The sequence below is a fragment of the Octopus sinensis genome, linkage group LG17 (genome assembly GCF_006345805.1).
Source record: "Octopus sinensis linkage group LG17, ASM634580v1, whole genome shotgun sequence".
Taxonomy (NCBI): Eukaryota; Metazoa; Mollusca; class Cephalopoda; order Octopoda; family Octopodidae; genus Octopus; species Octopus sinensis.
The window spans coordinates 14,710,464-14,736,411 of record NC_043013.1 but is presented as its reverse complement, the minus strand read 5'-3'; the positions used below and the strand labels follow the sequence as shown (position 1 = coordinate 14,736,411).

General features: G+C 38.0%; 1 protein-coding gene across 3 annotated transcripts in view; it reads right to left on the bottom strand.

Annotated features, from left to right (window-relative positions):
* Positions 1-25,948, bottom strand: part of LOC115220683 (dmX-like protein 2) — a 179,075-nt gene that overhangs the window by 127,500 nt on the left and 25,627 nt on the right. For all 3 annotated transcript variants that reach the window (XM_029790800.2, XM_029790802.2, XM_029790801.2), the window contains exon 2: positions 4,826-4,951. In XM_029790800.2, coding sequence (XP_029646660.1) covers positions 4,826-4,951 — 126 coding nt within the window. The remainder of the gene's footprint in view (positions 1-4,825; positions 4,952-25,948) is intronic.

Here is a 25,948-nt window from a genome sequence, read left to right as displayed (position 1 = left end):
ACGTAAACGCACCAACCGATCGTGGCTGTTTGCCAGCCTGCTCTGGCCCCCGTGCCGGTGGCACGTAAAAAGCACCCACTACACTCACGGAGTGGTTGGCGTTAGGAAGGCCATCAAGTTGTAGAAACTCTGCCAAATCAGACCAGAGCCTGGTGCAGCCTCCATGGCTTGCCAGACCCCGGCCGAACCGTCCAACCCATGCTAGCATGGAAAACGGACGTTAAATGATGATGATGATGATGATGATTAACCATTCCATTCTAGGTAAATCACACACTTCACATGTCTCTTTGTTGCCTCCCCCCCACCTCATATGTTGCCCTGTTGCCCCCCCCCCCATACAAATTATCAGCAACAGCAGTATTATTATTATTTCTCTTGTCATGACAATATAAAATTGGAGAGAGGGACATTTTATTTCAGGACTAAAAAGGAAAAAAAGCCAATATAAATAAAATCAATAGTTTCGTATGCAAGACATGACATGGCATCAGGGGTTTTTTTTTGTATTCTTTTTAGCTAGCTTTTATAAGACATTGTTCAAAGTAGTGAATCATAAATATATATATACACATCTATCAATCTATCTATCTATATATATATATACACACACATATACACTTTCTCAGTGATATATAAAGTAACTGCTTCATTCTTTTGCTTCTGGATGATGTACATACCAACCACTTGTGATGTCACCAACTGCTGTTTATACACACATATACATACATACACACTCATACATACATATATATATATATAGGCGCAGGAGTGGCTGTGTGGTAAGTAGCTTGCTAACCAACCACATGGTTCCGGGTTCAGTCCCACTCCGTGGCATCTTGGGCAAGTGTCTTCTGCTATAGCCCCGGGCCGACCAATGCCTTGTGAGTGGATTTGGTAGACGGAAACTGAAAGAAGCCTGTCGTATATATATATATATATGTGTGTGGGGGGGGGACTGTGTTTGTCCCCCTAGCATTGCTTGACAACCGATGCTGGTGTGTTTACGTCCCCGTCACTTAGCGGTTCCGCAAAAGAGGCCGATAGAATAAGTACTGGGCTTACAAAGAATAAGTCCCGGGGTCGATTTGATCGACTAAAGGCGGTGCTCCAGCGTGGCCGCAGTCAAATGACTGAAACAAGTAAAAGAGTATATATATATATATATATATATATATATATATATATATATATATATCTTCAGTATCATCACTTCAACATCCACTTTTGTATGCTTGCATGGGTAAAACAGAGTTTAATTTAAGCAAAAATTTTCTAATGCTTGGTGCCCTTCATGTTACCAACTCTAACCTGTTTCCAAGCAAGGTAATATTGCCCCATGGTCAGACAGGTTTTCACGGAATATTGGGAATGAATGACACTGCTTGTAGGACAGTGGCACTCATTTACTACAATCACACAATGTCAAGATAAGGAGACACAAAACACACAAATACATGATGGGCTTCATTCAGTCTCCATCTACCAAATCTACATATAAGGATTTGGTTAACTTGGGGATGTATTAGAAGACACCCAAGATGTCACGTAGTGGTATGGAACCCAAAACCATGTGGTTAAGAAACTTCTTAAACACACAACCATGTGTGGCTGAAACTTCAAGTCACTGTCACCTCCTGCAAAAGCTTAAACGTGTATTCTATTAAAAAGTATTGAGTGATTTTTCAGTCTAGTACTAAACTGTCTTTATATGCTTAGTGGCATTTCTTCCTAATATTTACATTCTGGGTTCAAATGCTGCCAGGGTCGATGAAATCAATTTACTCCTTCCCCTGAAATTGCTTACCTTCAGCCAAAAGCTGGAACCATTATTCTTTTCTACTCTAGGCACAAAGCCTGAAATTTTTGGAAGGTGGGGAGGGGGGTGTGCAGTCAATCAGATCAACTCCAGTACACAACTGGTACTTAATTTATTGACCCTGAAAGCTGAAACCATTATTAGCATTACTATTAATACTATTGATATTATTATTATTATTATTATTATCATTATTAAAATGTATCCTGACAAAAACACATTCACATGCACACACATATATAAAACAAAACAGGAAACTGGAAAAAATTTTGGAGTATTATATATTCACATTAGACACGTTTCATTTGCTTGGTGAATAAATAATACTAAAAAAAATTTTCAGCTTCCTGTTTTAGCATATAATAACTCTGCAAATACTATTTCCAGAATTTCCAACTCTAATATATGTACCTCACATCAATACAACTGCATACTAGATTGTAATTCTGAAATAAGCAGAGGTGCTTCAAGAGGACACAAATTGGATTTTACTGTCCCTACATAATGATAATAAAGTAATCTCTTGCCATGTTGCGGTTCACCTATTACGGTTTATTATTTAAGCTTATGCCAATTCCTCCGTGGTGTTGTATTGCATTTATAAAAAGATAAATAAATACAAATTATTAAAAAAAAATACAGTACTATTTCTGCTTCACGGATTTTCACTTATCGCAGGGGATTTTGAAACCTAACACCCGGTATTGTCAAGGGATTACTGTAATAATATGTGTAGTTAAACAAGCAATGGTTTTTAGGTTCAACAACAGCTGACAAAGCAAACAGTCATGAAAAGAACTAGATGTCCCATGAGGTAAATATTCATTATTTTCTTCATTAAGCATATTTGAAGTTCATTTTTCTCACCTCAGTAATTCATATAGATCTAAAATCATAGCACCGACTACCCGTTGAGTGGTGCACTCTCAGGAATTAAATATCTTGCCCATATGGAGCAAAGCTGTACTGCCTGGGTTCATGAACATCTTTTAAATAAATCCTCATCATTGTTTTAATGTTTACTTAATCTGTCAACATCAGGAACCTTTTACACAACAAATTTCAAAAACACAAACTAATGACTTCACACACTTCTGCCCCATCAGAAATACCCATAATTACATTAAAATTCTTTTCATTTGCTTTTTTATCCCGATAAAAAAAAAAAATTCTTGCTTGCAGACAATGGATACTATAGCACTGGTGAAGGCTAAAGCTTGTAACAGTAGTGGCTTGGTGGATAGAGGGATAAAAGTCTGTAATAATGACCTGAAAATACTACACTTATTTTTACCGTAGATATTAAGAAGTCATTCTGTGATTGACAAGCCATTATTCCATAACTGGAGTTGAACCACTTTCTTAAGTTTAAGAGTAACAGGACCAAAGATTTTCTGACTAACTACGCCTAAATCTGTTTTTGGAGAATTGGTCAACTCACACAGCTAGGGTGATCAGTGAAATTATCCCTATTATCCTTAGATGTGATGTGAGGCAGGCAGGGGGTCATGGATTCTATCCAATCATCTATTTGAGTGCAGATGCAATCTCTTTAGCTTCTAGGTTATTAGGGTTATAGGTAATTAACTAGGGATTTTTCATATACACTTGTCATGCATTAAGATAATAGACTTCTATAAATATGTTTTATCTAAACTCCAGAGATTTTTGTCTATTCAGAATAATATATATATATACCCACACACACATATATATACATATATCAGTTGCATAAAGTGCTGAGCTCTAATTGTGGAGGGAACCTGCGGAAGCGGTAGAACCAGGAAAACATGGGACGAAGTGATGAGAAAGGATTTTCGAATGCTGGGGTCCCACTGAGGAAATGACAAGGAACTGGGAGATGTGGTGATTTTCTGTACTTGATAAGTCATGTCAAGCTAAGTAAAATCGCTGTCTTCCACACTTACAAGCTTGTCCTTTCAGATGCTGGTGCCACTTAAAAAGCACCTGTGCCAGAGCTGCATAAATGCAGTAATGTACCAGTGGCACGTAAAAAGCATCCAGCACACTCTGTAAAGAGGTTGGCATTAGGAAGGGCATCCAGCCATAGAAACCATGCCACAACAAACAGTTGAAGTCTGGACAGCTCCCTACTAGCCAGCTCTATGTCAAACCATCCAACCCATGACAGCATGGAGAGCAGACATTAAATGATGATCTTATATATTACTCTTCAACCCCTTAGCATTCACATTATTTTGTCAAAAGTAATGGTTATATATTCACACTGTTTTGTATTAATCATGCATTACTTTCTAACTTTGAGATTTTGATGAGGTAACTCAATTTTTAGAATGATATTGTAGGGTTGTTGTGAGAAGCCACAGCTGACCAGTTTGAACATAAAACAGGTACAATATTTTGGCTGGATATGGTCAGTTTAAGTGGAAATAGGTTAAATGGCCCTGGAATTTGTTAACTTTCTGTTAGCAAATTTTTATTTTTATTTCATTAAATACAGTCATTTCAAAAAATTTCAGAATTCCTAATACCTGTTACTATCTGTATCTAGTTGTCCAGTATAAAAAGAGGTGTACGTTCCATCTTACTGTTTCTTCAAATTTTTTGAAGTAAGAGTAGTTGGTGACAACTAAAAACCATCCTCATCAAATAACAGGCTGACTCTTTACTACAGTGGTAAATACCAAGCTGGTACCTAGCAGTGACTAACTCACTTCAAGGGTAGATAGTTGTCCTTTAGTCTTGGCTAACGAACAGTCTATGTGATAGACAACACTCATAGGTAACATTCAATATATATTGGACATTAGTGCTGGTACCACAAAAAAAATACTCAGTACACTCTGTAAAGTGGTGGGCATTAGGAAAAGCATCTGCTAAACCAGACATTGGGGACCAACACAACCCACGGGCTGGTCAGATCCTATCAAACCTTCCAACCCATCCATGCCAGTGAAGGTGGACTGTGCATGTATGTGTGTGTACATGTGTATGTGTGCATGCATGTCGGTGTCTTTTACTTACCTTGCCAGTATCTGTAGAACAGTCGACACAGCTAACTTTGATGTTACCATGAGTGACACCAGGTATGACTTGGACTCTTTGGAAATCACTGGCAAGAATCGCTATATCGCAGCCAGCAGCATAGGCCTAGAGAAAGAGAAAACAGAGAGAGCCATCAGAAAACATATCAATTATAACCACATATTATTAGTTATTTTTTTATTGCCCACAAGGGGCTAAACACAGAAGGGACAAACAAGGACAGACAAACGGATTAAGTCAATTATATGGACCCCAGTGCGTAACTGGTACTTATTTAATCGACCCCGAAAGGATGAAAGGCAAAGTCGACCTCGGCGGAATTTGAACTTGGAACATAACAGCAGACGAAATACCGCTAAGAATTTCGCCCGGCGTGCTAACGATTCTGCCAGCTCGCCACCTTATCCACATATTATTAGTATCATTATCAAAGCAGTGATCAGGTGGAATTGTTACTGTGCAGGGAAAAATGCTTAGTGGCATGTCTTCCTAATATTTACATTCTGGGTTCAAATGCTGCCAGGGTCGATGAAATCAATTTACTCCTTCCCCTGAAATTGCTTGCCTTAAGCCAAAAGCTGAAACCCTTATCTTTACTACTCTAGGCAGAAGGCCTGAAATTTTTGGAAGCGAGGGCCAGTCAATCAGATAGACCCCAGTATGCAACTGGTACTTAATTTATTGACCCCGAAAGCTGAAACCATTATTAGTATTACTATTAATACTATTGATATTATTATTATTATTACTATAATTTTTAAGGTGATGACCTGGCAGAATTGTTAGCATACTGGGCTAAGTGCTTAGCAGTATTTCATTTGTCTTCATATTCTAAGTTCAAATTCAGCCAAGGTCAACTTTGCCTTTCATCCTGTCAGCATCGTCGATAAAAATGAGCACCAGCTGAGTACTAGAGTCAATGTAATTGACTTTCCCCCCCCCAAAATTTCAGGCCTTGTGCCTATAGTAGAAAGGATTATTATTACTATTATTATTATTATTACTGGCCACAAGGACTGATCACTGAGGACAGTACAAAGATGAAATGCAAAAGAGAAAATGGTGTGGTGGGGAGGATTTACATGAAGCAAATGGTAAAGACACATCAATAGACAACAATATATGGCAATCTAATATGGAGAGAGAGAGAGAGTGAGAAGAAACAGGAAGAACAGAGAAAAAAAAACAGAATAAAAGAAGCAAAAGACAAAACTAGGTAAAAAAAAAAAAATCAGTAAATATTTCGTAGAAATTGATTAGCCCCATTCTCATTAGCATTCGGGTCATTCTGTCAAATGTAAAGGTTATCTATTCACATTGTTTTGAATTAAGCATGCATTGTCATGTAACTTTGAGATTTTGATGATGTGGTAGCTTATTTTTAAAATGACATTGCAGGGTGGTGTGAGAGGTCAGATCCAGCCAGTTTGAACATAGAACAGGTAGAATGTTTTGGCTGGATATGGCTGGTTTAAATGCTAAAGGGTTAATACAGTGGTTGGTTTATTAACTTAGTACAAGTTTATTAGATTAGTATGACATAGGCACAGGTATGACTGTATAGTTAAGAAGATTGCATTTTAGCCACAAGGTCTAGGGTTCAGTCCCACTGAGTGGTACCTTGGACAAGTGTCTAAGTGCCTTCTAGTATGGCCGAGGCCAACCAAAAGCCTTGTGGAAATTTTCTTGGGGGAAATGGAAACTGAAAGATATCCATCATCTGTGTGTGTGTGTGTGTGTGTGTATGTGTGTACGTGTGTGTGTGTGTGTGTATGTATATGTGTGTGTACTCTTTTACATTTGCACTCTGCAACTGTTTCCACAAGTGGTGCTGTTGATGTCACTTCTATCAACAACTTGTCCACTTGCTTTGAACCTTTGTAAGTATGAGAAATTGAAAGACAGGTAAGGGTTAGTGACCGGAAGAGCATCCAGCTGTAAAACAACACTTCAACATTATATTAACTTTACCTGTATTAGCACGGAAAAAAAAAACGGTCATAAAATGAATGATCCGTTTTACTAACCTAATAGTAAAATGAATGATTGCCTAGCAACATCAAACAGACAAAAGGCTAATTAGATCTAAGATGATGATGATGATCATCATACTGGTACAACAACAATAACAAAAATGAAGTGGATTGAAGAGGTAATCAAGACAAGAATTTACTAGCTCTTGTCTATGAGGACAAAAATATTTAATCTAAATACAAAAAAAAATTCTTTGATAAACATAATGAAACAGAAAAATCCCCTCTACGAAAAAGAGAAAGATTAATAAAAAAAAAAATTGATTTTGATTTTTTTCCCCACCTAATATCCAGACAATTTGTAGTTCTGTTGCAACTGTTGTCCAATCTTAAGATTGCTTCTTCAGATGATACCTTCTTCCTCTTCTGCTTCCTTCTCTTACTCTACATTGTTTAATGGAGACAGAATAGCAAATGTAATTCTAAGCTGTATGTGTGTATATATATATATATATATATATATATACACACACACACACACACACACACACACACACACACACACACACACACACACACACACACACACACACACTCATTCCTTGCTTATTTTTCTTTTATTCATTAAATTCTGCTAACCCCCCACCCCACCCCACAGCCACCATATCATCACTACTTTCTTGATTTGAAAACAATTTCTCTTCTCATGCTATTAAGCAATATTGTCTCTCTGAATACTTTGTTTTTGGAATCCGCCATGTATGGAGGGGGGAGGACAGCACACTCTTGGCAACGACAGGTTAATTTCTCCTCTCCTAAGTTTTTTTTAAGCCTCCCTCTTGTTATAACTCGGTTGAAATACACTGCCTTTGTTTCAATTTATTTTGCAAATAATAAAGAATTTACTAAAATAATTATTATTAAGGTGATGTTTGGAACATAAATTAACACGGAACCTTATGGTAAGGTTTTTCTTTTAAACACCTTAAAATATGACGTCTGCATCATTGCACCAGGGGTGGTCTCGGGCAGTTTGACATCAAAAAGGCTGATTTTATTCAACACAAACATGATGCCTCTCTAGTCACCAATTTCTTTTTTCTCTGTTTTTTATGTAAGGGGTCTCTTTTTTTGAAGGTACAAAGCAAATGGATGATTAGTTGACAAAAGTAACAACAACAATACTGAACATCAGGAACAAATGTAAACACACACACACACACATCTATACAAATGAACACACAGATACATGCATACACACAAGGCGGTGAGCTGGCAGAAGCGTTAGCACGCCGGGTGAAATGCTTAGTGGTATTTCGTCTGTCGTTACGTTCTGAGTTCAAATTCCGCCAAGTTCGACTTTGCCTTTCAGCCTTTAGGGGGGTCGATAAATAAAGTACCAGTTTCACACTGGGGTCGATGTAATCGACTTAATCCGTTTATCTGTCGTTGTTTGTCCCCTCTATGTTTAGCCCCTTGCAGGTAGTAAAGAAAAATAATACATACACACATACAGGTGCATACACACATACATACACACAGATACATACATAATCATCATCATTGTTGTTTAACGTCCGTTTTCCATGCTAGCATGGGTTGGACGGTTCAACTGGGGTCTGGGAAGCCAGAAGGCTGCGCCAGGCCCAGTCTGATCTGGCATTTTTTCTACAGCTGGATGCCCTTCCTAACGCCAACCACTCCATGAGTGTAGTGGGTGCTTTTTACATGCCACCTGCACAAGTGCCAGATGAGGCTGGCAAACGGCCACGATCGGATGGTGCTTTTTACATGCCACCGGCACGGAGGCCAGTTGGGGCGGCGCTGGCAACGGCCACAGATACATAAATACAGATAAATACATACATACAAACACACCCAGGGCTTCTTTCAGTTCTCATCTACCAAATTCACTTCCAAGGTATCAGTTGGCCTGGGGCTATGTAGAAAACACTCAGCCATGTTGCCACACAGGAAGACAGAACCCAAAACTACTCATTTTAGAAGCAAATTTCTTAACCACACACTCATGCATGGGCCCTTTTACTTTTGTTTAAAACTGATTTTGCATTAGAATTTCAATCTTATTCCAATTTTGGTTCATAAAATCATTTCAGTATTTTGGAGGTTTTTTTTTTTTAATTGACTGGATATTTCATCTCACGAAATACCATAAATAAAATAAAATAGAACTTTGGATCAATAATTCCCACCCTAGGATGTAGAACAGTGAAATTTAGAATTTTATCTTCTTCCAGGATATTGCTAAGATTGCTATTTGTATGATGAGGTCAGACATGAGAATCTCGGACTTTAGGGAGAAAAGATAACACGAGGAATGGGGGTGAAGGCTAGATTGTATATCTGTCCAAACTGTCCTAGCATAGGAGAATAGATGAAGATGACAATGACTTGGCAATGATAATTATGATGCTGAAGACCAGCTGTTCACAACAGAACATTTCTCTGCCTCACTCAGGTCCACTACACTCATCCTTAAATGCAGTCCTCAATGGTTCAACACACAAATATACACAACATTACACACGCACATGTATACCTATATATATATATATATATATATATGTTGGAGATGCTATTTGCTGATGATGCCGCTCTGGTATCACACACAGAAGAAGCCCTCCAAAGGCTCATTAACTGTTTTGAGCAAGCATGTAACAACTTTGGCTTAGCTATCAGCCTTAAGAAGACCAACATCATGGGTCAGGCTACATCGGACAGCCCAATCATACATATTGGAGACCACAGATTACAAGAGGTGGAGAAGTTTACCTATCTTGGCTCTACCATCACCTACAACCTATCCCTTGATGCTGAGCTCAATATACGCATTGGCAAGGCAGCTGCTGCGATGGCCCAACTCTCCAAACGGGCGTGAGACAACAATAAGCTGACCAAGACCGCGAAAATGAAGATCTACCAGGCATGTGTACTTAGCACTCTACTGTATGGAAGTGAGACTTGGACGCTATACACACGCCAAGAGCATTGCCTAAACATTTTTCACCTGCGCTGCCTCCGGGAAATCCTCCGCATCAAATGGCAGAATCATATCCCCAATAAAGATGTCCTCAAGCAAGCAGGAATACCAAGCATGTTTGCACTCCTCACACAAAGACGTATGAGATGGCTTGGGCATGTTAGCCGTATGAAAGATGGCAGAATCCCCAAGGACATACTCTACGGAGAGCTTGCTAGGGGTACTAGGTCTGTGGGTAGACCGTTCTTACGTTACAAGGATGTTTACAAGAGGGACATGAAGGCCTGCAACATCAATATTAGTGGTTGGGAGGCAGTTGCCGGCAACCGTGGAGATTGGCGATGCACCGTAAAAGAGGGAATACAAAGGAGTGACAGAGAGAGTGAGGAGAAATGGAAAGACAAGAAAAGACGTCAACAAGAAACTATGGCATTACAACCAGCCAGGAACAGTCTTCGCTACATTTGTGGTACCTGCCAGAGGGAGTGTTTGTCCAGGATAGGACTACACAGCCACAGCAGGAAATGTATCAGGACATGAAATTTAAAAGCCGGACAAGACTATTTTATGCGCAACTCCATTGTCTCCCGAGACAAAAACGATGCCTATATATATATATATATATATATATATATATATGTCAAAACAAAGAGTGGAGGATTATCAATTTGGGCAAAATACTTCATAAGCTTTGTTGGCATGCCAGGTTAACAATATGACTTAGATTAGTGAAGAATTCCAGGTACTCTTGTGGTAGGGTCCAAGGTTATGGCTCATACAATTCTATATTGCAAATCCGTGGATGAGCTCCAGACAAACTGGTTTTTATACAGAGTGGTATATAAGAAAGAACTCATTTCGTATATGTATATATATATATAGACAGACAGACAGACACTCAGACACACACATACAAATACACAGACAAATAAAGAGATATGCATACACACAGATACATAAACAATAATACTTACACAATTACACATACAATTACTCTTACATATATACAAACACATACACACAATACAATACATACTTATACATACATACACACAAAGTTGTACACAAGCACACATGAAATAATGTCATAGAGTTCATACAATAAATTCTCTACTAATTACTCCACATTGATATTAATTGTTAATTAGCTGTGTTTCTGCAGCAACAGCTTGTTAAGACTAATTATGATGTGTCTGCTTGAGAGACATATAAAATTTATATGTTAACTAAAAAAAAAATTACATGTTTATATTTGATATAATTATACGTGTGTATAATTATATATATATATATATATATATATATATATATAATCATCATCATCGTTTAAGTCTGCCTTCCATGCTGGCATAGGTGGGATGGTTTGACAGAAGCTGACCAAGCTTCTGTGACCGTTTTGGTAGGATTTTTACAGCTGGATGCCCTTCCAAACACTAACCACTCAACAGAGTGGACTCAGTGCTTTTTATGTGGCACAAGCACAGGCAAGGTCAGTTTTATGTATATCATCATCACCATCGTTTAACGTCTGCTTTCCATGCTAGCATGGGTTGGACGATTTGACTGAGGTCTGGTGAACCAGATGGCTGCACCAGGCACCAATCTGATCTGACAGAGTTTCTACAGCTGGATGTCCTTCCTAACGCCAACCACTCCGAGAGTGTAGTGGGTGCTTTTTACGTGCCACCGGCACGGGGCCAGTCAGGCGGTACTGGCAACGACCTCGCTCGAATCTTTTACACATGCCACCAGCACAGGTGCCAGTAAGGTGATGCTGGTAACAAGCATTGCTGTCATATCATCATCATCATCCTCATCATCGTTTAATATCCGCTTTCCATGCTAGCATGGGTTGGACGATTTGACTGAGGTCTGGTGATCCAGATGGCTGCACCAGGCTCCAATCTGATCTGGTAGAGTCTCTACAGCTGGATGTCCTTCCTAACGCCAACCACTCCGAAAGTGTAGTGAGTGCTTTTACATGCCACAGGCAAGCGGTACTGGCAACGGCCATGCTCAAATGGTGCTCTTTACATGCCAACTGCACAGGAGCCAGTCCAGCAGCACTGGCAACAACCTCGCTCGAATGTTTTTTCGTGTGCTTTAGAAGTACATTAATTTGAATATGTTAAATACAATTTAGTTCTTTACTTTCCATAGTTTATTTTATATTTTAAGTGTGTGGTAAGATGTTTGCTTTCCAACCACATAGTTCTGGGTCCAGTTCTACTGTGTGGGACCTTGGACAAGTGCCTTCTACTATAGTCACAAGCTGAGCAAAGCTTTGTGCATGGGTTTGATAGACGGAAACTGAGAGAAGCCCATTGTGTGTACACACATACACACACACAAATAGATGTGTGTGCGTTTGTCCCTACCACTTGATAACTAGTGTTACTGTGCTTATGTCTCCATGACTTAGTGGTTCTTCTCCTCCTTGTACCTCAAAGGTCCATCCTGACACCCCATTGCCACTATTTCATTGCTTCTAGCTTCACCTAATCACGCCTGACTTCTTTTCTAAAAATTGAGAAATCAGGTAGTCCTCTGCTGCAAGAAACCTGTTCTGCTCTGGCCCTTTTCTCTTATACTTTACCCCTCTCTACTCATTTCTTAGCATAATGTTCATACTCTCGTCAACTACATAGCAACCTCACTGGTGCCAGTGGCATGGAAAGAAGCATACCATACAGACTGGAAAGTGGCCAGTGTTAGGAAAGGCATCCAACCATAGAAACCGTGCCAAAGGAGACACTAGAACACAATGCAGACCTTGAGTCCATCAGAGATCTTGTCAAACCATCCAACCAATGCCAGCATGGAACATGGATTTTAAATGATAATGAAAAATAATCAAATCAGATTTAAAGGTTTCAATGATGGCAGATCTGGTTAGAAGCAATTCTGTTTCTAAGAACAAGATGTTAGTAAATTTGGGGTTTGTTCTTTGATTTAACCCTTTTGTTGCCGTATTTCTGCTGAAATTTTATGCCTTTGTTTCTTTTTTAAGATAATGAAGAATTTAATAAAATAACTATCATTATTAACCCTTTAGCATTTAAACCAACCATATAAAGCCAAAATAATCTACTTTTTTCTTATGTTCAAATTGGCCACATTCAGCCTCTCATACCTATCCTACAATGCCATTCTATAAATAAATAATCACATCACTGAAATCTCAAAGCTATGAGATAATGCCTGATTAATTCCAAAACAATGTGAATAAATAAGTATTACATTTAAAAGTAGTGAAGGGGCATGGCTAAGTGGTTAGAGCATTGAGCTTACAATCACAAGGTTGTGAGTTCTAATCCCAGACCGGGCTGTGTGTTGTAATCTTGAGCAAGACACTTTATTCCACGTTGCTCCAGTTCACTCAGCTGTAGAAACGAGTTGCGACGTCATGAGTGCCAAGCTATATCGGCCCTAGCCTTTCTGTTAGATAACACTGATGGCATGGAGAGGGGGAGGCAGTTATGCATGGACAACTGCTGGTCTTCGATAAACAACCTTGCCCGGACTTGTGCCTGGGAGGGTAACTTTCTAGGTCCAATCCCATGGTCAGTGTCGTGACTGAAGGGGGTCTCAGACATTTAAAAGAGTAATTTAGATGCTAAAGGGTTCAAGCTGGTGTTTAGAATATAAATTAACACAAAATCTTGATGGAGGGGGGTTCAATTTAGATCACTTTAAAACAAGAAGTTTGTACATACAACAGAATCAAGGGCAGTCTCAAGTATGTTGGTATCAAAAGGGTCAATCCTGTTTTTTTTGTTTTTTGTAAATTTTGTAAAGGTAAACTTTTCTACCTTTTTCCCAACCTAATTTATATTTCATTTAATGCAGCCTTCCATGTTACATTCAAATTTTATATTCAAACAATGCTTTAATCTCAAAAAGCAAGTTTTACATATTTAATTGGGTTTATTTCATTTAAGGTGTCCCTACAATTTATATGTACATACCATCCAATAATGTTACACTGCTATATCTAATAGATATTTAACCCTCTTGTTACTGTATTTATGTTGAGATGCTTGGTGTTTCTTTCAATTACTTTAATTATAACAAAAAATTTAGTAAAATAACTTAGTTATCTTTCAGGTAGTGTTAGGAACATAAATTATGACTACGGTTTGGTGGAAGATTTTAATTCAAAACTTATGAAAACAAGACATTTGTAGTCAGAACCAGAGCCGGTTTCAGCCAGGTTGGTAACAAAAGGGTTAAGTAATAAGTTTGCAGATAGTAAATAGGTTGGATGTGGTGCTGAAGAAGGAATAAGAACTCTTGAAGCATGCATATACAACCATTACCTATTTTTCCGTCTTTGATTGCATTGTTTACATTAGGCATATTTGGCTATTAAATGTAACAAATCAGTGCAAGCTATAATTTCTATAGAGAATCTGTAGCTGTAACCTAAAGTGATTTAATAAGCACTGCTAACACAGGATACACTATTGACTTAAAAAGTGTTTAATATACTGTAGTACATTATGGTTGCATAATGAAATGTGGTGTCTCTACAAGTAACTCTTTTACAATGGTCAAAGACGATGGTGGAGGTCTTGTGTAGTAAAAGTGATGAGTCAGACTCAAAAACAATGCTTTTGTGTACAGACCTATACAGTCCTGCTTATGGTATATAAATGCATACATGCACAGAGACAAATATATACAGATATATGCACAGACATATACACTTGCAGATACACACATACACACTAATACAACCACTGTCAAACCTGCAAGCCAATAAGGGAGCCCCTATTCCCTACTTGATCTGCTATAAATAGCAGCCAAACCTCAATAAAATGACACTCTCTTATTTCATGAAATTATCCCTAGTTCACTGTGCTTATTCAAAAGACAGGATGGTTGGTCATGACTGGAATGCTTTTGGTCATAGCTAGGTCTGCTTTAAACCACAGCAACCACCTCCACCATTATTTCTAACAATCATCTAAAATCCCCCACCTCTATCTTCACACCTGAATTTGTCTCCTGTCTGTCTTAACCTATATCAGTTGCTATTTCTGTAACAGGAAGCAAAGAACAGCAAACAGCCAAGCAATCTTTAAATAGGTGCAGACATTAGTAGTGCAGTTAGGAAATAGGCTTTGCAACCGCATGAGATGTGGGTTCGATCTCATAGCATGGAATTTTAGACAAGTGTCAAATACAGATCTGCACTGACTAAACCCTTGTGATAGAAAACTGGGCGGGTGGAAACTGTGCTGAGGCCCACCAAAAAGGATCATTCCTGTTCTTGGGCATTGAATGTAATTTGTCTCTTAACACCACCACCTCACCTTTAATTGAGTTCCCTCACCTTTAATTGAGTCCAATCTGTTATGATCACAAAGGACAAGTCTTTGGACTGAGGGACAACTCCAGCCCCTCTTTTCGGTCAAGTGGCCCCTGTAAAGTGTCGCAGGAGCTACCTTTTCTCTTGGTTACTATGCCATTAAAAAAAATTTTCTCTTTCTCCAAATTATAGTAAACACACCGTTCAACAAAGCTCCGTGCTAATAATATACTTTGTCTTATGATGTATTCATTCATTCATTTATTTGCTGGTTCGTTCATTCATTCATTCATGTAGCCAAGCTGAACACTGATGATTTCACTGGTGGATAAATACTCAATCAATAATATATTCAACTATTTCTTCTTCCACGGAGAGGACGATGATGATGATGATGATGATAACGATAACAACAAAAACAACAATAGCATTAATGATATGGATATGACTTGTCAACTTCAAAGAATATGCAAATTTATGGCTCTGTAATCACAATAACATTCATGCATGAGAGATTAAGAAAATTTGAATAATAAGTATATAAATGAACATATAAATACTAAGTGCCAGATACAAAGTGGCAAGGTAACACACACGCACACACACACACACACACACACAGAGGCATGCACATATACACGCACATGCATGCACACATATATTAATGTTTGTTTTTATATCAAGTTATAATCATCATCATCATCATCATTTAAGGTCTGTTTCCCGTGTTGGCATAGGTTGAACGCTTTGACAGGATCTGGCAAAGGATTACTCAATACTTTTTTTTCATAGAGCACACATTTATTAAATTTTTTTTTACAAGGAATACGTTGACAGTGACTTTGAAGTTCTCACTTGCTAGACTTCATTCGACAGTCTGCTGAAGGTGAGCGAACTAAAACTTCAAAGTCACTGCCAATCTTTTCCTTGTAAAAGTTAATACATACACACACATACACACATATAGTTGTAGCGGGACATGTGTGAAGGGGGCGGGGGGAGTGGCTTAGTGGTTAGGATATTCGATTCATAATTGCAAGGTCGTGAGTTCAATTCCTGGCAGCACGTTGTGTCCTTGAGCAAAACGCTTCATTTCACGTTGCTCCAGTCCACTCAGCTGGCAAAAATGAGTCGTACCTGTATTTCAAAGGGCAAGCCTTGTCCCATTCTGTATCATGCTAAATCTCCCTGAGAACTATGTTAAGGGTACGCATGTTTGTGGAGTGCTCAATCACTTGCATGCTAATTTCACATGCAGGCTGTTCCATTGATTGGATCATCTGGAACTCTCGTTGTTGGAATTAACAGTGTGCCAATAGAGTAGGGCCTATTATGCTATGACCAGGTACTGAAAGTGGACATGAACCATACAAATGAAAAGTATGGAAGATCATAACAAGCAGTAGCCATGGAAATTTCATGGTTATTCTGAAAATCATAAGATTAACAGAAGGGAATAGAGAACTATGAAATAAATACATAATTTCTTTGGAGATTATGCCTTTTTTCCAAAGCACTTCATTTTGGAGGTGATGAAAGATTCACATAGGCAATACTGAAAGTACATTTTGAAAACTACATTCTTTGTTATACACTTCCAGCCTGAGAGTTGCTGTCTATTATTTTTACCTTTATATCAAGAAGTGAACACCAACCATTTTTTATCTATGGACCCTTTTAATTACTATTTTATTCTGGTGGACCCCCATAGCGATTCAATGTTTAAAAACTAGAAATATTAAATTTCTAAATATCTCAGAGATATATGAGCAGTGGTGGAACGATAGAGCGGTTGTATATTGTCAACTTATAGTGACAGTCCCGTAAAGGGAATCACACCACCGCTCTTTAGCCCTAGGAAGAATCGACGCTTCCTGTCGGCTTTGACACATTTCCTGTGTCCTTATGTTTATGAAGGGGAGACAAGCACCCCCAACAGCTAGGCCTGCATCCAGAGACATGCATATTTAAAAACTAGTTTTATAGAAACTTCTTCCAAAATTCCTATTTTGTTTCTCACACATTAACTTGTGTAGAGTGGACTATGTAAAACATTAGAGAAAGTAACCAAGCTGTTTCTTGCAATACATACCAATAAATACATCTAAAGCAAATTACTACTGTGGATCTCCAATGTATTGGGTTGTCCGGAAAGTTTGTGCCAATTTTTAAAGGATAGGAAAAGGTCAATAAATACTTGCCATTACATTTTTAATCAACCAAATATGAACCATTTTCTTGCACAATGTGTTTCCATCTTTCCTTTAACTTGAAAATACCCTCATCCCAGAATTGAGGGGGTTTCATGGCAAAGAATTCATCAAGGTATCTTTTTACATCATCCAAGGAATTGAAATTTTTACCATTAAGACTACTCTACAGAGACCTGAATAAGTGGAAATCCGAAGGAGCAATATCTGGTAAATATGGAAGGTGGGGTAACACATTCCAGCCCGAGCTGCAGCAATTTTTGTCTGGTTCCCAAAGCATCAAGTGCGGAAAATGAACTTTCTTATCTTCCACTTTAAAGGGTTACAGAATTAATACAGGTTATAGAAACATAAACCTTTTTCCACAAAAAGATAGCTTAAACTGTGCTCTAAATGGAGGTGTAGTCAAATCCTATTTTATAGACTCAACCATGTTCTAAAATAAGTCGAAAGGTAAGCTACTATAAAATGGCACAAACTTTCCGGACAACCCAATACCATTTTGTTGTGAGGAATACCTAAAATTTTATATGAACCCTAGTTGAGAACTACTGCACTAGAAAGAGCTTCAAACATTGTCTTTAATCTTAGTCTTATTTTCTCCCAAAAAGTTAGCCTGTACATAGGGCAGCAAGACATCTCTGGTCACCCCAGGTTTGAATGTAGTTGCCCACATCTTCCCAGATGATGTTCAACTGCTTCATATCTTCGAAGGTAGCGTGTCATGCATTTTTGGATTCTTGGGTTTCCACCTCTTGCTTCATTCCTCTAGTCATTTTGAGTATTTGTTCACTTGGCAGTCAGAAAACATGGCCTGTAAGTTTTACTTTTCTTCCCACCACAATTTCCTGCAGGCTGTGCAGACTGGCTCTCATCAATACTTCAAGGTTTGTAATTCTATTCCTGTAAGTGATGTTCAGTATTCTCCAGAGACACCATTGTTGGAATGCATTTCAATAAATATCATCATCATCGTTGGTTGGACAGTACGACTGGGGTCTGGGAAGCCAGGAGGCTGCACCAGGCTCCAGTCTGATCTGGCAGTGTTTCTACAGCTGGATGCCTTTCCTAACGCCAACCACTCCGTGAGTGTAGTGGGTGTTTTTTACGTGCCACCAGCACAGGTGCCAGGGGAGACTGGCAGCGGCCATGATCGAAAAATCATTATCATCATCTATTTCCCATGCTGGTATGGGTTGGATGGTTTGACTTGAGCTGGTAAGGCCAGAAGCCACATCAGGCTCCATTATCTGTTCTGGTTAGGTTTCTATGGCTGGATGCCCTTCCTAACACCAACCACTCTACAGAGTGTACTGGGTGCTGTGTATGTGGTACCAGTGCTTTTAATGGAGAACTAGCACCAGTATCAATTCTGATGTGGTGGAGGGGTCTTGTAAACAAATCACATTATTAATGTATAATGTATATGTGTGTGTGCGTGAGAGAGTATTTATATACATTTATACCCCTATGTATGTATAATCTTGTTTTTATATGTCCATATTTATAGATATAGTCCTGCATATGTGTGTATATGAATGTATGAGCATGCATGTACGAGTGTGTGTGTGTGTGTGTATATATACACACACATGCATATATCTATGTAAGCACTATTTACATATATGTATACATATTATTCACAAGCATTTACATCTATGTATGTGTATGTATACATACTAGGCTTGGTGGGAGGCAATGAGTAAAGAATTGACTCCCTACCCCTACACACAGTGAGAAAAGAGTGAACTATAGAGGAGGACAATGAGTAAATTACTAAGGGAAGTGGCAAAATATCTTTCATACTATGATCACAACTGTCCGATGAATGGTAATATGAAACAGCTTGCGAAAATTTTCTGGCTTCAATAAAAGCATATTACTCTACCTTTGGTATTTGAGTACTACTGCTTACTCATGTGTGTGTGTTTGTATATATGAGTATATATATATATATATATATATATATATATATATATATATATATATATATATGTATATGTGTATATGTATATATATATTTATATGTATATATATATATATTTTATGTATATATATATGTATATGTGCATATATATATGTGTATATATATATATATATATATATATATATGATGACTCACTGGTTTTTTCTCTTCTAACTGCAATAAGCTAACAGCATAATGGTGTTTTAATTGTAACTAATCAAATATTATTAATTTGTGTGGAAAATTGATTGATAGGTGACAGAAAACAAGAGACAGAAGACAAGGAAACAGCAGACAAGGACAGTGAGGTGGAAGAGAAAAAAGAAGAAAGATAGGCAAAGACAGACAAAGAAGACAGAAGAAAGCAGAGAGGAGACAACGAATAACAAAGATGAAGGTGACAGCAGAAGAAGCAAAAGAAAGACAGAAGAGGAAAAAAATAAATGAAAAGACAATATCAACAACAGCTGAAGTAAGTTTGACTGGCAAGAAAACGGGTCTGTCTCTGTTGGTATTGGAGACTTGCTTTTGGAGTTTATTATTGAAGAATTGTAAGATAGATTACAGAATTGAAATATAACAGTTATTAATTGTACAAGAAGAACACTGAGAAATCTGTTCAGTTTTTTTTGGCAACGGCTGTTATTGAACGGAACTGATTAATGGCCGGCCCTGGTGTAAACTTTTGTCTTATTGGAAAAAGAAAAACTGCCAAGCATTTCATATAGATATTTAAAAAATATAGTATAATATATATATATATATATATATTACGATAGTGAGGTTGTGAGTTCGAATCCCAGACTGGGCTGCATGTTGTGTTCTTGAGCAAGACACTTTATTTCATGTTGTTCCAGTTCACTCAGCTGTAGAAATGAGTTGCAACGTCACAGGTACCAAGCTGTATCGGCCCCTTTGCCTTTCCCTTGGATAACATCGGTGACATGGAGAAGGGAGGCTGGTATGCATGGGCGACTGCTGGTCTTCCATAAACAACCTTGCCTGGACTTGTGCCTTGGAGGGTAACTTTCTAGGTGCAATCCCATGGTCAATCATGACCGAAGGCGGTCTCAGAAATATATAGCACCACTTCATCCCATATCTTCCCAGGAAAACATGGAACGAAGTGGTGAGAAAGGATCTTCAGATGTTGGGCCTCATGGAAGGGATGACAGAGGACCAAGACTCCTGGTGGTTTGCTGAGCTTGAGAAGACACATCAAGCTAAGTAAAATTATGGTTGTCCTTGCATACAAGCATGTCCCTGCATCCCTCTCCAGCTGAGCGTTCCTAATCTTGTGGGCTTATAGGTGCTGGTGCCATGTAAAAAGTACCTGTGCTGGTGCCACAGAAACCCACTTGTACCAGTGTCACGTAAATGAACCTGTACCGGTGCCACATAAACACACCTGTACCAATGCTGTGTAAACACACCCAGTACACTCTGTAAAGTGGTTGGCATTAGGAAGGGCATCCATTAGTAGAAACTATGCCAAAACAGATATGGCGCTCAGGCAGATCTTTAGCAAGCCAGCTCCTGTCAGACTGTCCAGCTCATTCCAGCATGGAAAATGGACATTAAATGATGATGATGATGATGATATACACTCATTTTTAAGTTTAACCCTTTCATTACCAAACCGCCCGAATTTACCTATTCATATTTAAATGAGAATATCAGAATTTGAAGGATTTTCTACTGAAGACCTTCATAAATCTAACTCTATGACTGAAAAAAAAAAGCACATGGTATTTGATAATGAATTTGATGTTTCATTTTCCGAAAGTGAAAACAGTGAATCTGAGATCTCCGATAGCGATAAAGAAAACGAATTGGCACCTGAATGGAGTGAAAATTTAAAAACTGTTTCTTTCGGTGATTTTTCTGCAGAAACTGGACCAAGCCACAGACTTTCCCAGAAGGGTAAAGCCTTAGGCTATTTCTATTTACTTTTTCGAATGAGCCTATTTGAAATCATTACAGTGAAAACGAACCGTTACGCTAAACGTAAACAAAACGAAAGAAAGGATAGTTTGTTATTTCCCACAACCTTAAATGAAATTAAGGCCTATTTTGCCATAAATATTATTATGGGTATCAGAAAGTTACCCAGAATAACAAATTTTATCGTAAAATTTTGTTGTATACCCAATTGAATATTAGCTAATATTTTCTATAGCGATGTTTGAACAAAATTTTAATAATTTCATATTTTGTGGAATTTACCTGTATCTACCTGCAAATAGAGTCACTTTGTGACAAAAATTATAGTATAGAATTGGTTGAGAATATTTCATTAAATTATCTTCCAAAAATCAGATTAATATATCAATAAATAAAAAAGTTATAGTTGTTTAATGAAACCAGACTAAATTTATGATTACGTTAGAAATTAATTGAAACACATAAGAGGTGTAATTTGGTCAGAAATATAGTAACGAAAGGGTTAACATAAACTCATATTACTCTTGCATATCTCCTATACTTTCAAATAAAACCCTTATATTTGCTAGAAATAATTATTCCCTCTCTAAGGATCAAATAGACATTATTTTGATAGCTAGTTGAACGGTTATCAAATTTGAGGGCAGGTTGGACAAGGAGTGATACCCCAGATAACTTGATATAACAATGGGATCAAGTGATTCTGCTGAGGTAGCTGATCTCATTGGTATATATCTTCTACATTGCCTTTTCATGATGTAATCAGTTTATTCATCAATAAAAAACGCGTCTGAAACAGCTGTTGTGAACCTTAACCTATTTGTGTTCTTCATGTAAACACTACACCTGGAACTTTCCTACATTGGAGCTGGAACTTGCAATGATTCATGAAACTGTATCAGCCTGCATGTGTATATAATTTCATATACATGTATATTTATATAGATGTGTATATTGATTAGTTCATGTGCATATGTATGTAAGTGTTAGGACATGTCCATATATATATATATATAGGTATACACATGTCTGTATATGGTATATACACAGCTGTGCTAACCATGACTCTAACTTGGAGTCCTTATTTTTAAAATACCAATTCAAATGAATCCTACAAAACAATAATTTTATATATCATCTTCATCAGCAGCAGCATTTAATGTCTGTTTTCCATGCTGACATGGATTGGACAGTTTGACTGGAAACTGGTAAGCTAGGGAGCTGCACCAGGTTCTCATCTGATTTGGTGTGGTTTCTACAGCTAGATGCCCATCCTGATGCCAACCACTCCAAGCGTGTAGTGGGTTCTTTTAACATGCCAGTTACGCAACACTGCCATCAACCATAACTGCAATCACACTTGGCTTGACAGGTCTTCATATATATATATATATAAGGTAAGAAAATGTGTAAAATTACAACATAAAAGTGCTTAGGCCAGACCAGGTTCCTAAAATCCAATATTGAATGAAGGGATATATGTTGAATAAGAGTTGGCTATAGGCAATGAACCCGTTGAGCTTATGTAAGTATAATAGTTTCCTTTCGTGCAGTTACATGCATTATGCCTAGATATACAAACAGGATAGCTTGGTGTGAGTTAATGTATATGAATTAGCACAGGTGCAAATTTTGTGAACAGCTTATTGTCCATGAGGCATTGACTGGCTCAGAGCTATAGTAGAAAACATCTGCCCATGGTGTTGTGCAGTGGGACTGAACCTGAAACCATGTGATCACAAAAAAAACTTCTTAACCACACAGCTATGCCTGAAATTATTTAAATACTATTAGTCATTAAGCTAACATTGTCATTTCCTTAGCAAATAATTACTTCTAATTAAGCCTTGATACTCATAACATGAAAAATATTGAAACTAACTTTACTCCACTTAATTAAAAAAAACTGTTTGATCTTTGATAAATACCACTTGACCTTTGACACAGCAACAGATTTTCTATCAACAGTGATCCTTCTGATCAGTCAGCAGATCAGAGAATGTTCTTGCTTTAACTCTTTAGCATTTAACACCTAAGGCACAACAGGCCATAATCGTGGCCATGAGGTACAGGTCGACAGGCCACGATCATGGCCCACCCAGATAGATGCATTTAATTTATGGGCCTTTGTTGTGGTCTAATATCACTCCAACGTTCCGATACCTCTTAGAATGCAAGGGGACTAATAGTTCAACTAATGACTTCTTGCCATTATTATACACTAAGAAGATACTTTAACTATTTCTTGTTTTTTATGTGCGCATGGTAGTCTCATTTTCATACTATGTGCTCAGCAGTCCATGCTATGTACATGCAAATCCCAGTGCTTTATGGGTTAAACTCACCATATCTACATGTTTTATATTCAAACTGGCCACATCAACCTCTCACACCAAGCCTACATTGACATTCTAAAAATAATCAATCACATAATTGAAACCTCAAAACTATAAGAGAATGTATGTTTAATTCAAAACAATTTGAATATAAAAGCATTACATTTGACAAAATAATCTGATCACTAAAGCCGTCAAATTGTCAAAGCCGTCACGTTTTCTCAAAAATTTTAACATCTATCCAAACCATACCAGCATGGAACATGGACATGCACTCTTGAGCATTCGGGTTTCTTTGTCCAGTTTATTGCTTGTTTATTCATAGTTTTGAATTAATCAGGCATTATCTTGTAGCTTCAATTTTGTGATGATGTGATTGCATATTTTTAGAACGATATTGTAGGGTAGGTGTGAGAGGTTGGATCTCTTTTTTTTTTACTCTTTTACTTGTTTCAGTCATTTGACTGCGGCCATGCTGGAGCACCACCTTTAATTGAGCGACTCGACCCCGGGACTTATTCTTTGTAAGCCTAGTACTTATTCCATAGGTCTCTTTTGCCGAACCGCTAAGTGACGGGGACATAAACACACCAGCATCGGTTGTCAAGCGATGTTGGATGGAACAAACACACACACACAAACATACACGCACACATATATATCTACATATATACGACGGACTTCTTTCAGTTTCCGTCTACCAAATCCATCACAAGGCTTTGGTCGGCCCGAGGCTATAGTAGAAGACACTTGCCCAAGGTGCCATGCAGTGGGACTGAACCCGGAACCATGTGGTTGGTAAGCAAGCTACTTACCACACAGCCACTCCTTAAAACAAGTAGAATATTTTCCACACTCATGGGAAAATTTGACGGGGACATTTATGCTGCCACCTACAGTTGCTTCCAGAGTAAGAGAGGGAAAGAGAGATACAGTTTACTGAGAAACAGAAGAGAGGGTGACATTTCCTTTTGAGGGGAAAAAACAGCTCATCGATTTATGAGTTTTCTTTTTTTATCATTATTATGAGAGGTTTTTTTTTTATGAGTGAGAGAGGATATAAAATAATATTATCATATAGGCGTAGGAGTGGCTGTGTGGTAAGTAGCTTGCTTACGAACCAGATGGTTCCGGGTTCAGACCCACTGCATGGCACATTGGGCAAGTGTCTTCTACTATAGCCTCGGGCCGACCAAGGCCTTGTGAGTGGATTTGGTAGATGGAAACTGAAAGAAGCCCGTCGTATATATGTATGTATGTATGTATGTGTGTGTATATATATATATATATATATATATATATATATATATATATACACATACATATATATATATGTATGTATGTGTGTATATGCTTGTGTGTCTGTGTTTGTCCCCCCAACATCACTTGACAACCAATGGTGGTGTGTTTACATCCCTGTAACTTAGCAGTTCGGCAAAAGAGGCTGATAGAATAAGTACTAGGCATCCAAAGAATAAGTCCTGGGGTCGATCTGCTCAACTGAAGGTGGTGCTCCAGCATGGCCACAGTCAAATGACTGAAACAAAAGAGTAAAGAGTAAAGTATATAATCCATTTACTTTTTTTTTTCTTTTCAGGTGTCCTAGGAGTTGTGGATAGTGCCATTTTACCCTTGTTATGGGCTCCTCAGCACAACATAACTGGAGATCATGAAATTAGTTGGTCTATATTCATTTAAAAACTTTAGGAATTATATGTGATTGATTTTCTTTTTTTCTTTTTCATTATTTTGTTTTCAAGGTGTCGTTCATTTTAAATGGTGAAACTCAAAAGTAGGTAAAGTAATAAACCGGGCATGGGGGCAACCTTTTTTGAGAGATAGGCTGCATATGACATGGCTCATCACCAGATAGGCCATACTACTAAAAAAAAAAAAAAATTTAAGTAATTTTTCTTATCAAACATTCCATTCAGGAAATCCTGTAGGCCACACACAGCCTGTGACCCAAAGTTAGCCCATGGTTGCTATAAATAATAGCATGCAAATATTGTGTTAAAAAAACCCCAAAAAAACCTTTAGATGGAAAAAGTCAAAAGCTGCCTGAGGGACTTGAACTCATAATGACAGACATTCTACTTTTGAACCAAAGCAATCATTCAAATTATTCTGGCAATTTTAGAAGCTTTGTGTTGGTGGCACGTGTAAAAAGATTCGTGCGAGGTCATTGCCAGTACTGCCTGACTGGCCCCCGTGCTGGTGGCACGTAAAAAGCACCCACTACACTCTTGGAGTGGTTGGCGTTAGGAAGGGTATCCAGCTGTAGAAACTCTGCCAGATCAGATTGGAGCCTGGTGCAGCCATCTGGTTCGCCAGCCCTCAGTCAAAATCGTCCAACCC